Source organism: Mus pahari, chromosome 17 (assembly GCF_900095145.1).
Source record: "Mus pahari chromosome 17, PAHARI_EIJ_v1.1, whole genome shotgun sequence".
NCBI lineage: Eukaryota > Metazoa > Chordata > Mammalia > Rodentia > Muridae > Mus > Mus pahari.
In genome coordinates this window covers 1541844-1554773 of record NC_034606.1, presented here as the reverse complement: position 1 = coordinate 1554773, position 12930 = coordinate 1541844, and the positions used below count along the sequence as shown (strand labels likewise).

The window sequence follows — 12930 nt, the reverse complement described above, 5'->3', positions numbered from 1 at the left end:
TAATAATAATAATAATAATAATAAATTTTAAAAAATAGAAGTAAATTTTTTGTTGCTTGGCCTAATCCTACTCTTTCAGCTATTGGTGATAGTCGCAGAAGATTACTTCCTTTACTTCAGAACAAAAGACATCCGTAGCGAAGAGATATTTTGTCCCGAAGCCTGGTAACCAAATTGTGTCTTCAGATAGATAACTATTGAGCTTGTTAATGTGCGATGTCCTCTCAGAAGCATTAGTTAACACTGTTAACAGCCCCTTGTACAATTAGTCCCTCATCCTGTTTAGAACTGCCCTGCCTGGAGACCAGAGTCTGATCCCTACCAAGCACCTACGTAAACAGTATGTGGTAGCCCTCCTGTGATAGCAGTATATGAGAGGCAGAGACAGAAACTCCCCAGATCAAGCTGACTAGATAGACTAGTCAAATCAGCAAGTTCTAGGTTCACATGAGAGACCCTGCCTCAATATAATAGGTAAGGTAGAGAAGGATTGAAGAAGGCTCCTGATGCCCACTTCTGGCCTCTGTGTGCACATATGCTTTGGGAACTATTTCCCAAAAATAAAGTCTTTAGTGTATAAAGTTTGTTTCACTTTGTGAAATTCTGGATTCTCTCAAGAGAATTCTAATGTGCTGGGCTTTTTAGTCCTCAGCATTAGGAATGAATGGAGTGTTGTTACTGATTAGCTAAGCACAACTCAGCACATTTTAGGATACTGAGGACAGACTTGGAGGGATTGCAACACCAGTGCTATTGAGTGGCTTTCTGTTTTATTAGCACTGCCATAATGTGGCCCAGATCATGACTTGAAACTTAATTGGAATGTTTCTGAAAGTTTTACCCCTGATCTTGGGCTTGGTTTGCTTTCACTTAGGTGTTTTCTGTGTGGTATTTGTTTGTTTGTTTTTCAGGCAATCTCACTGTGGTCCCAGACAGCCCAGAATTCACTACACATCCCCGGCTGGCACCACACTTGAGAGCCTCCTGAGTACTAGGGTTATAGGTTTGCACCATCATGCCCAATGTATTTCTGGACAGGAAGTAGAATAAAAGACTTTTGAAGTTTTGGAGCCCGCATGAGTGAAATGGTTCTGCAGATAAAAGCATCAGTATCCCAAAACCCAATGTCCTGAGTTTGGTACCTTCATGGCAGAAGGAGAGACCTGACTCTTGCAGTTTGTCCTTTGACCTCCACAGGTCTACTACAGTGAGCGAGAGCACACGCATGTACACACACACACACATACACACACACTAAATACAATGCATTTTTCTTTTAATTAGGAGCTGAAAAGCTGACTCAGAAGTTCAGAGTACTTCCTGCCCTTGCACGGAACCCAAGTATGGTTCCCTCTACCCACATCGGGTGGTTCACAACCATCTGTAACTCTAGTCCAGGGGAGCCTGATACCTTCTTCTGACCTCTGGGTACCCACACACAGAATGTGGCATGCACTCATGAAAACACACATACACATAAATAAAAAAAAGTCTATTTGTAAGATTGATTTAGGTTATTATTTTATGTATATGAAGGTTTTGCTTGCATGAATATATGTGTGTACTACATATCTGAAGAGGTTAGAAGGGAGTACCAGATCCCCTAGGCTTGGAGTTACATATAGTTGTGAGCCACCATGTTGATGCCTGGGATTGAACCTGGGTCCTCTGCAGGAGCAGTAAGTGCTCTTAACAACTGAACCAACTCTCCAGCCCCAAAATAGTTAAAAAGAAAACATTAGGAAACAATTTCTGGAACCTACAACTGAAGGAGTAGGATTCTTAAGCTTAGGAAGTATCGAATAGTCAATTGTTTTTTTGTTTTTTTGTTTTTTTGTTTTTTTTTTTAACTAAATCTCTTTAAATCCTTGGGCGTTTCGATCTTAAACGCAAATAGTCTCAGCTCCAATAACTACTTTTGATATTCTGGAAATAAATGTATTTTTTTTAACTATCATAAAGTTTCTATTATTGATAATGCATTTGAGCTTAAACTCTTTCAGATGTTGTAAGACTTGAAGATATTTTGTAATGGGCCTAGTGCAGGTGGCCTAATTATACAAGGGCAGCGTGGGGGTGTGTTTATAGTGTTAACCAATATTCTATTCAACCTGAGGAAAGCTCACACATTATCAAGCTCAATAGTTATCTGTTTAAAGATATGGGTAAAAGAAAGCCAGAGAACCCTGTGCTTTCTGAGTTGTCAGAACTGACCTCCAGCACTTCCTGTGTAAGGGTTGGGCATGCACCAGGATAGGGTAATAAGGGACAGGAAGGAGGTTTCCTCAGGAGCCAAGGGGAATAGGACTGCTGGCTTTTGATTCTTTGGTGGTTCCGTCTCCTAAACCTGCAAAATCTCCAGTATGGGAGGTAGAAAAGGTCTCAGCCAAGGAGGAGGACTCTCTACCAGATGCTGGCAGTGACATATGGGACCTGCCCAGAGAGTCCAGGGTTTCCATACACAATACTTTTAACCAAGTGGGTCGTAGGGAGGTAGAAAGTGCCTTCCTTAGGCCATCCTACACTGAAAGCTGACCATTCTTTACTGAGAAAAAAAAGAAAGTCTCTCCCCACCCAAACAGTTAGGCACAAATTCCCCAACAGGTATTTGAAGTCCTGAAGTGTGACTGGACTAGGTTCAGTGGGGAAAGCTGGTGGTCTACCCCGTGGTAGTTCTAAAGAAAAAGGAACAATTAAAACAGAAACATGAAAACAAGCCTACAGGAGTTCAGAAAAGTAAGCTTATAGCAGCCTATCCCCAAAAATGGGCTGTGCCAATCAGAAAGGTAAACCCTGTCAGTTTCCACCAAAGCCTGTGTCAGGCTCCACCAGCTAGGAAGAACCTGTTAACTTCCACCAAGACCTTGGTGGGAATGGAGCTGTCTCCAACTGAAGGGGGCTAGGGAGCATCCTCTGAGCCCCCCCACCCCAGGAGGGAGTTATAGGGCATCTGCCTTACTTCTATTGGCCTCCAGGTTGTACAAACAAAAGAAAATAAATCACCCCACACTGAGGAAGACAAAAGGCTACTCAGAACATGACAAAGACAACACAAACCCAGCCCTAATCACTGATTGGAGTCAAGGGGGACCCCAGCATTCTGAGCCAATACACCAAATGTAAGGGTCAAAAAAAAAAAAAAAAATCACTGAAGGAAGACCGCAGACTCAGATAGTATGCAAAGACAAAGAGTGTTTATTCTGCAGCAACGTCCAGCATGCAAGGGTTACCATTGTTTCTGAATTGCCTTCAAGCTCCTTTTATAACAGAACTGCTTAACTGCTTTTGCAGTAACAACAGACTTTTAAAACTTATGGTGCATTCCAAGGGGTTACAGAAACCATTAACCGAAGGTCATAAAGAAGATATACACTACGGGTGCAAAAACAAGAGATAAGATACTGACTTTTCTCTATGAAACTTTAAACTTTCCTCCATCATGTAAGCTAATAACAAATGGTGAATGTTAAGCCAGATAATTGTTCCTAATGTATGACCACATGTTCTGAGAGTACTGCGAACAAAACATGCTCTGAGAGTACTATGAACAAAGAGCAGAGAGAAGTCTCCCTCCCCATTTCTCCCCAAGACTTCAACTTAGAGCCATGCAGAGAATCACCTAGGCCCTACACAGCTACAAAAATGTTGTATCCCGCTGGGCAGTGGTGGCGCACGCCTTTAATCCCAGCACTTGGGAGGCAGAGGCAGGCAGATTTCTGAGTTTGAGGCCAGCCTGGTCTACAGAGTGAGTTCCAGGACAGCCAGGGCTACACAGAAAAACCCTTCCCCAAAAGTTTGCAGTCTATTCTGGAGGTAGAATCAGAGTAGGACTTGCCACAATATTCCTTAAACCAATCACACTGGCATACACCTTTAGTCCCAGCACTCAGGAGGCAGAGGCAGAAAGACTGCAAGTTCAAGGGTAGTGAGTTTCAGAACTGCCAGAGCTGCATAGTGAGACACTATCTCAAGAAAACAAACAAAAAAGTTTGTTAAAGCCCCAGGTGGTGATGTACGATTGTAATTCCAACACTTGGGAGGCAGAGGTAGGAGGGTTCGAAGTTCAAAGTCATCTGTAGTTGCATAATGACTGCACTCCGCGAGATACTCTTTTAAAAAAGGGTGGGGGGAGGAAAATAGAAACTTCCTTTAAAACTCTCTTATTTTTCTAAGTGCTGTGGTAGCACGTAACTGTAAAACCCAGCACTCGGGAGACAGAGGCAAGAGTATTACTGTAAATTTAAGCCAGACTAGAATACACGACAAGTTTCAGGCCAGCCAGGGCTACATGATAAAGCCTTGCCTCAAAAGCAAAGGCACACCCCACCCCCAAAAAAGTACTATTTTGAGCCAGATGCCTTTAATCCCCAGCACCAGGGAGGCAGAGGCAGGAGGATCTCTGTGAATTCCAGGACAGCCAGGGCTACACAGAGAAATCCTGTTCCCCCCAAAAAGAAAGTAGCATTTTAAGGAGACCCTGGGATCTAGTGGAGAGAGGCAGCCAGAGGGGTGGGAATACAGTCTCTGTTAAAAGAATTACTGAGAAATGGAAGTTCACAGTAAGCGCTGTGTACAATGACGTGCTCTCAAAAATGAATTATAGGCATGCAACAAGCAGTGACTAACCTTATTCTTCCACTGGGCAGCTTTTTTTAAGGGTTCCTGTGAGTTTTTGTTTCATTGTTTTATTGCAATATAAGTGACTTATTAAAATCACTCATTTGAAAAGTTCTGTGAGTTTTCATCAATGGACAGAGTCATGTTCATATAAACACAATTGTCATGGACCACCCTAGCCAGGTATGGGGGTCCCTGGGATGTGGGTTCTCGAGGCCAGGTGGGTAAGGATGCGGTGGTGACAAACAAACAAACACAGGCAGTTTGAATATGAGTGTATTTTGCAGCTCCCAAGCAAGGAATTTTATACATTAAAAACCAAACATTACATCTCTTAGAAACTGTATCCAATGAAACAATCACAAATACCAACAAAAATCATTTGGCACAGTAAAGCACAAAAATATCTCTTAGAAACTGTATCCAGTAAAACAATCAAAAACAGAAGAGGTAAAATCATTATTAATATAAATCATCAAAATATAACAATTCTAAAAGGATCTATTCAGTAGGGGCAGTCATCCAAGGCTAGTGGCATATTTCCAAGAACAGGTTAATAAATCTTTAACAGTCAGTGCTCTCTCTTGTTCTCTTGCTCTCTTGTTCCCACTCTGTCCCCTCGCCACTCCCCCCACCGCCACGTGCTCACGGCCAGCCTCTACTCCTCTACTTCTCTACTCCCCCTCTCTCTTCCTCTCCCTGCCTCTACTGCCCTCTTAACTCCCCTCCTCATACCCTGAATAAACTCTATACTATACTAAAAAAAACAAAAACAAAACAAAACGTCAGTGCTATTACCCTCTGAGCTAACTCTCCAGCCCCATATGGTCAATTATTATTTAACATCTAATGCCTGATTTTTTTATAAATCTTCAACACATAAATTTAAACTATTTTAATTCTTTCTAATTAAGGCTTTCTTTACCATATACCAAAACCCACCTCCGATGACACATGTAGGCATATGAAATTTTATTGTTGAGAAAATTTTTCTCTCTCATAATTGTTTTGTAAATGATTTAAAAAGTAAAGGGTTAGTTTCCCTGGGGTTAAGGTCATGTTAGTGACCCCATCTCTAGGGATAGTTTCTTACCCATTATTCTCGCTTAAGACCTTGGCCTAGGCTACCAGAACATGTAAATAAGAAAAGGAATAAGAGAAAACAAAACAGACAGATTGCCATGAGAACTACAGCTCAATAGTTTTTCTCCAGTGAAGAGTTCCACAGCCAATTCCAGGAGGTCTCCCCCTTTTGAGGTCAACTGCCTCAATCTGTGGAACTTGTCACACAGATCCTACTGGAGGTGGTGTGGCACACTGATCCTACTGGAGGTGGTGTGGCACACAATCTTTTGTTTTTGTTTGTTTTGTTTGTTTTTAGGACAGGGGTTCTTTCTATGTATGGCTGTCCTGGAACTTGCTCTGTAAACCAGGCTAGCCTTGAACTCACTGAGATTTGCCTGCCTCTGTCTCCCAAGAGCTGGGATTTCGGCACCATCTCCCAGCTTCATAGTCTTTAACATTCCATTGCCATCAGACATTCCTGAGTTTTATTGGCGGTCATTCCCCACCCTGGCCTCAGGCATTGGCGGTCAATCCCCCCCCCCCACACCTGGCAACAGTCATCTTTTTCACTGCTCCTATTTTGTCTTTGTTGGAATTGTCCGTCAATGTGTCGTCATCTGTTGGACTCAGCAGAGGTTTGTTTTGTTTATTGGAATGTTGTTTCCAAACATTCATGTGAAGCTTTGGGGTGTTTTAATTCTCATTTACATATTTGCCTAAGGGGTAGAATAATACTGGGTGTTTTAGGGTTTAATTCCTGTGAAGAGACCGTGTGAACAGACACCATGACCAAGGAAACTCTTATAAGGACAACATTCAGTTGGGGCTGGCATACAGGTTCAGAAGTTTAGTCCAGTATCATCAAGGCAAAAGGTATTTTGTTGCAACCTGTGACTGTTTTACATTCTTTTGTTTGTTTGTTTGTTTGTTTGTTTTCGAGACAGGGTTTCTCTGTATAGCCCTGGTTAACCTGGAACTCACTCTGTAGACCAGGCTGGCCTCGAACTCAGAAATCTGCCTGCCTCTGCCTCCCGAGTGCTGGGATTAAAGGCGTGCGCCACCACACCCGGCTGTTTACTGACATCTTTAAGAATGTAAAACAGGCCAGGCCGTGGTGGGGCACACCTTTAATCCCAGCACTCGGGAGGCAGAGGCAGGCGGATTTCTGAGTTCGAGGCCAGCCTGGTCTACAGAGTTAGTTCCAGGACAGCCAGGGCTACACAGAGAAACCCTGTCTCGAAAAAACAAAAAACAAAAACAAACAAACAAAAAAAAAAGATGTCAATAAACAAAATTTTAATTTAGTAAATGTCAGATTTATCAGTTTTTTTTTATTTTACAACTTTTGTTTTTTGTATCTTATTAAATTACTATTTTAGCATTGGCTTTTATGTTATCTAATATATATATATTGGCTTTTGTTTATTTCAGCCAAGCTGTGCTAGTGGACAGGACCATTTACATTTCTGGACAGGTAGGCTTGGATCCTTCCAGTGGACAGCTTGTGCCAGGAGGGGTAGTAGAAGAAGCTAAACAGGTAAGCCATCCTGCACATGAGAGGTCCCCGTTTCACCATGTAACACTACATGGTAATGTTGAACAGTGGAGACAGTCTTTGACCCTGAGCCATGATCACATGTGTTTTCAGCTACTCACTATTCAGTCTAAGACTTCAAAAAAATCTTTTATTTATTTTATGTATATAAATATTTTACCTGCATGCATGTTTATTTAGCACATGTGTGTCTGTTGGATTCCCTGGCACTGGGATTACAAGTGGTCATAAACCACCGCGTGGGTGCTGGGAATCCAACTGTGTCCTCTGCAGGAGCAACAGGTACTCTTACCCGGGGCCATCACTGCAGCCCCTTTCAGGTGGCTTAACAACAGAGAAAACAACCTGCGTATTACCTGTGTTACCAAAATCAAATGCTCATGTGTCAGATGGATTGGAGAGCTTATTTTCTGGGCCATTGACCTCCATCCTCTCCCCAAATATGGATATGTAATTCATTACTGATGATTTGATTATTTGAGGTTTTATTTTGATTGGGGTTAGGGGTTGTTTTAATTTTTGAGACAAGGTCTCTTATAAACTAGGCGGCTTTGAACTCACTATGCAGTCATAGGTGATCTTGGGCTCATCCTCTTGCCTTAACCTCCCGAGTACGATACCATATCCATCCCAGTATTCCTACAAAATAAAAAAATAAATAAAAAATAAAATTTTAAAAAAAAAAAAACTTTCACTACAATTCAGAAAGATTTAGTCCACTAACGGAAAGCCAGTACATAATTGACTTCTGTGGCAATATCAGTTAAAGTAATTACACAGCATCATCTTTGACCTTTCTTGACTTGATTCACAGGCTCTTAAAAACTTGGGTGAGATTCTGAAAGCCGCAGGCTGTGACTTCACTAATGGTGAGTAACTGGGTCTTTCTTCCCTGTTCATTGGTGGGTTTTGTTGTCTGTTTGTGTTGTTTGCCACACTCAGGATCCAACTCAGGGCCTCATGCATGCCAGGCAAGTGTTCCACCATTGAGCCACACCCCCAGCACTGTTAAAGTGTGTTTGGTATGTCCTTGGTCTTTGTGGAGGACATATAATAGCCAACAATCTGGGTATGCATGTCTTTTTTGGTAAAGGTTATGGGGTTGTTTGTTTTTATTATGTATATAGTATTCTGCCTGCACATACTCCCGCACACCAGAAGAGGGCACCAAATCTCATTATAGATGGTTGGGAGTCACCATGTGGTTGCTGGGAGTTGCATTCAGAACCTCTAGAAGAGCAGCAGCCAGGTGCTCTTAACCCCTAAGCCATCTCCAGCCCTAAAGGTTGTGTTTTTAATGGTCTAAAAAACAACACTGTTTCCTTTCTTTAGTCTTGGTTTTATCAGAATATTCATAAAAATCATACACTGGAATTTTGTTTTGCTTTGTTTGTTTTAGGGGGTGTTGTTTTGTTTTGTTTTGTTTTGTTGGTTTTTTTGAGACAGGGTTTCTCTGAGTAGCTTTGGATGTCCTGGAACTCACTTTGTAGACCAGGCTGACCTACCTCTGCCTCCTGAGTGCTGAAATTAAAGGCATGCACCACTGCCCAGATATGCACTGTTTGTCTAAGTCTTGTTTTGAGTTTGATGAAATGGCTAAAACTAATGAAGAAAAAATTATATATATATAACTGTCTTCTAGTGGTGAAAACAACTGTTTTACTGGCTGACATAAATGACTTTGGCACCGTCAATGAGATCTATAAAACATGTAAGTGGTTTTGCTTTATTCTCACTTACTTTTAAAGGGAAATAAGTCTGCTGGTATAAATGTATCATTGTCAAGTAAAAGTGACAGAGATGTTAAAATGGTATTTTGTCCTGTCACAATCCATTATCTGGTTGGAAACACAGTAGTAGTATGCCCTTGTGAAAAAGATCTTTATTTCTGTCGTAGTTCTTAAAAATATAATATGCATAAGCTCTACATATTCATTTTCCTAGAATTTAACTTTATTATTTGTTTCTTTGGCTTTTTAAGCCTCCCCTAAATCATTTTAGACATACAGACTTACTACTATTGCTAAGATATGGTCTAGCTACCTACTTGTGGCTCTCTCCAAATCACTGGGAACTTACTTAACATTTCCATACTAGTTTTTATTACGTAAAGTGAGGACAGGGTTCTGCCACCTTAGGGGGTTGTTGGAATGATTACATTAATTATCCTGTACAGCACTTAGAACAGATGCTGGCAAGGTCTAAGCTCCAAGCAAATGCTCCTATTGCTGTCATCGCCATAGCAGGGAAAGTGAGTCCCTGTCCCCTGGTGAGATGAAATGAAGGTGTAATGTGAAAAAAACTTCGCTGTTATTCTCTGCAGAAGACATGACCACAGAAGGTTAAAGTTCACAGGGAAGTCCCCGCAGAAGATCAGGAACCACCCCCAGTTTTGATAACTGGTTCATAGGAATCACTTTAAAGACCAAACCTATGCTCATCATTATAAGACAAGGGTGCCAGCTTATGTGTTTCATTGTTTATAAAATACTTAGAAAAGTACCAAAGGTCATAAAACCTTGTGGCAGAATATCGTGTCAGACAATCTAAATGCAAGCTTTTCTGTCGTTTGTGTGTGGGAACAGACCAGGCCATGAGACAGTTCCCAGATTCTTGCTTCTCTTGCTGAGTAAGGGCCCATGTCTAGAGATTAACCTGATACTGTTCTACATTCAGATTTCCAGGGTAGCCTTCCTGCCAGGGCTGCTTACCAAGTCGCTGCTTTACCCAGAGTAAGTACCTGGTACAATGCCAGTGCACACACAGTACATGAGACCTGTCGCTTTGAAAGGAAACTTAAAATTAATACAGTTCCTATTTGTCAGAAATACAGAATCTAAAAGTCAATACCTGATCACTGTTGTGATCTGGAAAAAGCTAAAAAAAAAAAAAAAAAAAAAATCGTACAAAGCAGCACATGGGCGTGACATGATCCGTCGGATACAGTCTGATGACTTCAATTATAAGAAAAACCTTAAGAGCAGTTGTGTTGTGATGTTACTGGAGGAGTGTAGATTGCTGGGCCCCACTGTGTTTCCCCCTGCGGTCTGACTTCATGCCTCAGTGTCTGCCTTTCAGTAAGGACTTCTGAAAATGTAGCACAGCGTAGAATTACGTGGAGACTTTTGGATAGCCTTTGTTCTCACTGAAGGAAGCCCTTCATACCACAAGGTGAGAAACTAATGCTCTTGCTAGTTCCGACTGTATTTTGGAGTATTGGCCAGAGATTTTGGATAGTATTACCGTTTATCCTAATAAAAACAAAGCCGGGCATGGTGGCGCATGCCTTTAATCCCAGCACTTGGGAGGCAGAGGCAGGCAGATTTCTGAGTTCGAGGCCAGCCTGGTATACAAAGTGAGTTCCAGGACAGCCAGGGCTATACAGAGAAACCCTGTCTTAAAAAAAAACCAAAAAAAAAAAAAAAAAAGAAAGTTGGAACCTAATAAAAACAAATTTGCCTGACTCTCCTATTATGAAGAATCTAGACCATTCACTGGGAAGTGCTCTCCATCCTAGTTGTGGTGCTCCCTCACTGGGGTCTCTTTTCCTATGCCTCCTGCCCACACTGTACACCTGCAGAGTGTAACAGAACTACCTCAGAGTGTCTTTTGTTCTTGCTTTAGTTTGTTGTTCCTGGGAAAGGTCATTGTCAAACTGAAAGTATTGAGTGTATTAGAAAAAGCTTATACTTGGGACCCGAGGACATGGGTTTATTATCCACTGCTAGTCTTTGTGATGTGGGACCACTTTGCCGGCCTTTCTGAGGTCAGTGCCTTGTTTTATGACCAGGGCTGCTGTGGGAATCAAGTGAGCTAATGGATAAATGTGCCTAGCATGGTAGCCTGACTTGTTGTAGGGTCTTAGTGAATTCTCTCTCATCCTTGCTTACTGTGAAAAGACTAATGGTAAAAATACATGTTGCCAGTAGTTGCATGTGTTATTGAACCTTGACTTGCATTAAAGGATTGAGACAGTGACTTTTGTTTTCTTTACAGGGAAGTCGAATTGAAATCGAAGCAATCGCTGTCCAGGGGCCTTTCACCACTGCATCACTATAAGTAGCCATGCTTATGCTGACTCCGGAGGTTTTAGAATGTCTTTCACACTTTAATTTTTACAAATAATGCTGAGAAGTATAAAAATGACCAGAATGGTTGAAGTTATTGTGGAAATGATCAAATATGTGGAGATTTGACATTAATTGGAGATTATTCAGTATAGTGACTGATGTTCTAATTTCACTTATGTTGCTGGGTGTGAGAGAAGAGGTGCACAGCTACTGAGATGGGGAGCAGAAGGGAAGATGGGCTGTTGTACATGAGAAGTAGTAAGGAGCACATCTACTTAAATCATATTAATTTACTCATGTGAGGTACTTAGTTCTCGTGTTAGAAGAAACTAAATTGAGACATTCAGAGTCGAGTAGTACCAGGGGAACAAGCGGAGCAAAACCTTATACAGATAATATTGCTTTAATGGAAATAAAACAGATGCGTAACTTTCCCTTGGCTTTTAATTTTGTTCTCTTATTTTGTTAACAGTTTAATTATACATTAAAACTACTACTACCTAGTAGCCAGGCAGTGGTGGCGCACGCCTTTAATCCCAGCACTTGGGAGGCAGAGGCAGGCAGATTTCTGAGTTTGAGGCCAGCCTGGTCTACAGAGTGAGTTCCAGGACAGGACAGCCAGGGCTACACAGAGAAACCCTGTCTCGAAAAACCAAAAAAAAAAAAAAAAAACAAAAAACAAAAAACAAAAAACAACTACTACCTAGTAAAGGGTGAGTAGAAATTCTGAAGTTTTGGGCTGGAGAGATGGCTCAGAGGTTAAGAGCACTGACTGCTCTTCCAGAGGTCCTGAGTTCAATTCCCAGGAACCACATGGTGGCTGTCAACCATCTATAATAGGATCTTATGCCCTCTTCTGACATGTAGGTGTACATGCAGATAGGTCACATATACATAAATAAAATCTAAAAAAGAAAAATCTCTAGCTATTTCAAGTTTATTTCTGGCTTTCAAGTTTTTTCAGTTGTAATTAGATTGCATATTATCATGTGTTTATTTTTGAAAGCCTTATTTTTTATGTATGAGTACTTTTCCTACATGTGTTTGTACCCATGTGTTCAATGCCTGCTAAGGGCATCAGATCACCCTTGACTGAAGATAGAAGGTTGCGAGCCACTATGTAGTTTCTAGGGATTGAACCCAAGTCCTCTGGAAAACCTGTCAGCATTTTTATCTGCTATACCATCTCTCTATCTCCACTTTAAGGTCTTTGTTTGGTTGGATTTTTGAGATATGGATGCTGTGGTGGTTTGAATATTCTTGGCCCAAGGAGTTGCACTATTAGGAGGTATGGCCTTGTTGGAGGAAATGTGTCACTGTGGACGTGGATTTTAAGACCGTCCTAACTGCCTGGAAATCAGTCTTCTCCTGTCTGCCTTCAGAATAAAATGTAGAACTCTCAGCTCCTCCAGCACCATGCCTGCCTGGATGCTGCCATGCTTCCCGCCATGATGATAATAGACTGAACCTCTGAACCTGTAAGCCAGTCCCAATTAAATGTTGTCCTTAGAGGGGTTACCTTTGTCCTGGTGTCTGTCCACAGCAGTGAAACCCTGGGCTTCCTCCCAGGCTCAAGCAGTCCTCTTGCCTTAGCCACTGAGATAGCCAGATGTGCTGAGCCCT

At 41.6% G+C, this 12930-nt stretch overlaps 1 protein-coding gene across 1 annotated transcript in view; it reads left to right on the top strand.

Annotated features, from left to right (window-relative positions):
- Positions 1-11742, top strand: part of Rida (reactive intermediate imine deaminase A homolog) — a 15730-nt gene extending 3988 nt beyond the window's left edge. Inside the window, exons 2-6 of the mRNA XM_021217245.2 lie at positions 7114-7219; positions 8052-8106; positions 8880-8948; positions 9914-9969; positions 11234-11742. Coding sequence (XP_021072904.1) covers positions 7114-7219; positions 8052-8106; positions 8880-8948; positions 9914-9969; positions 11234-11296 — 349 coding nt within the window. The 3' untranslated portion in view covers positions 11297-11742. The remainder of the gene's footprint in view (positions 1-7113; positions 7220-8051; positions 8107-8879; positions 8949-9913; positions 9970-11233) is intronic.
- Positions 11743-12930: the final 1188 nt, after the last annotated feature.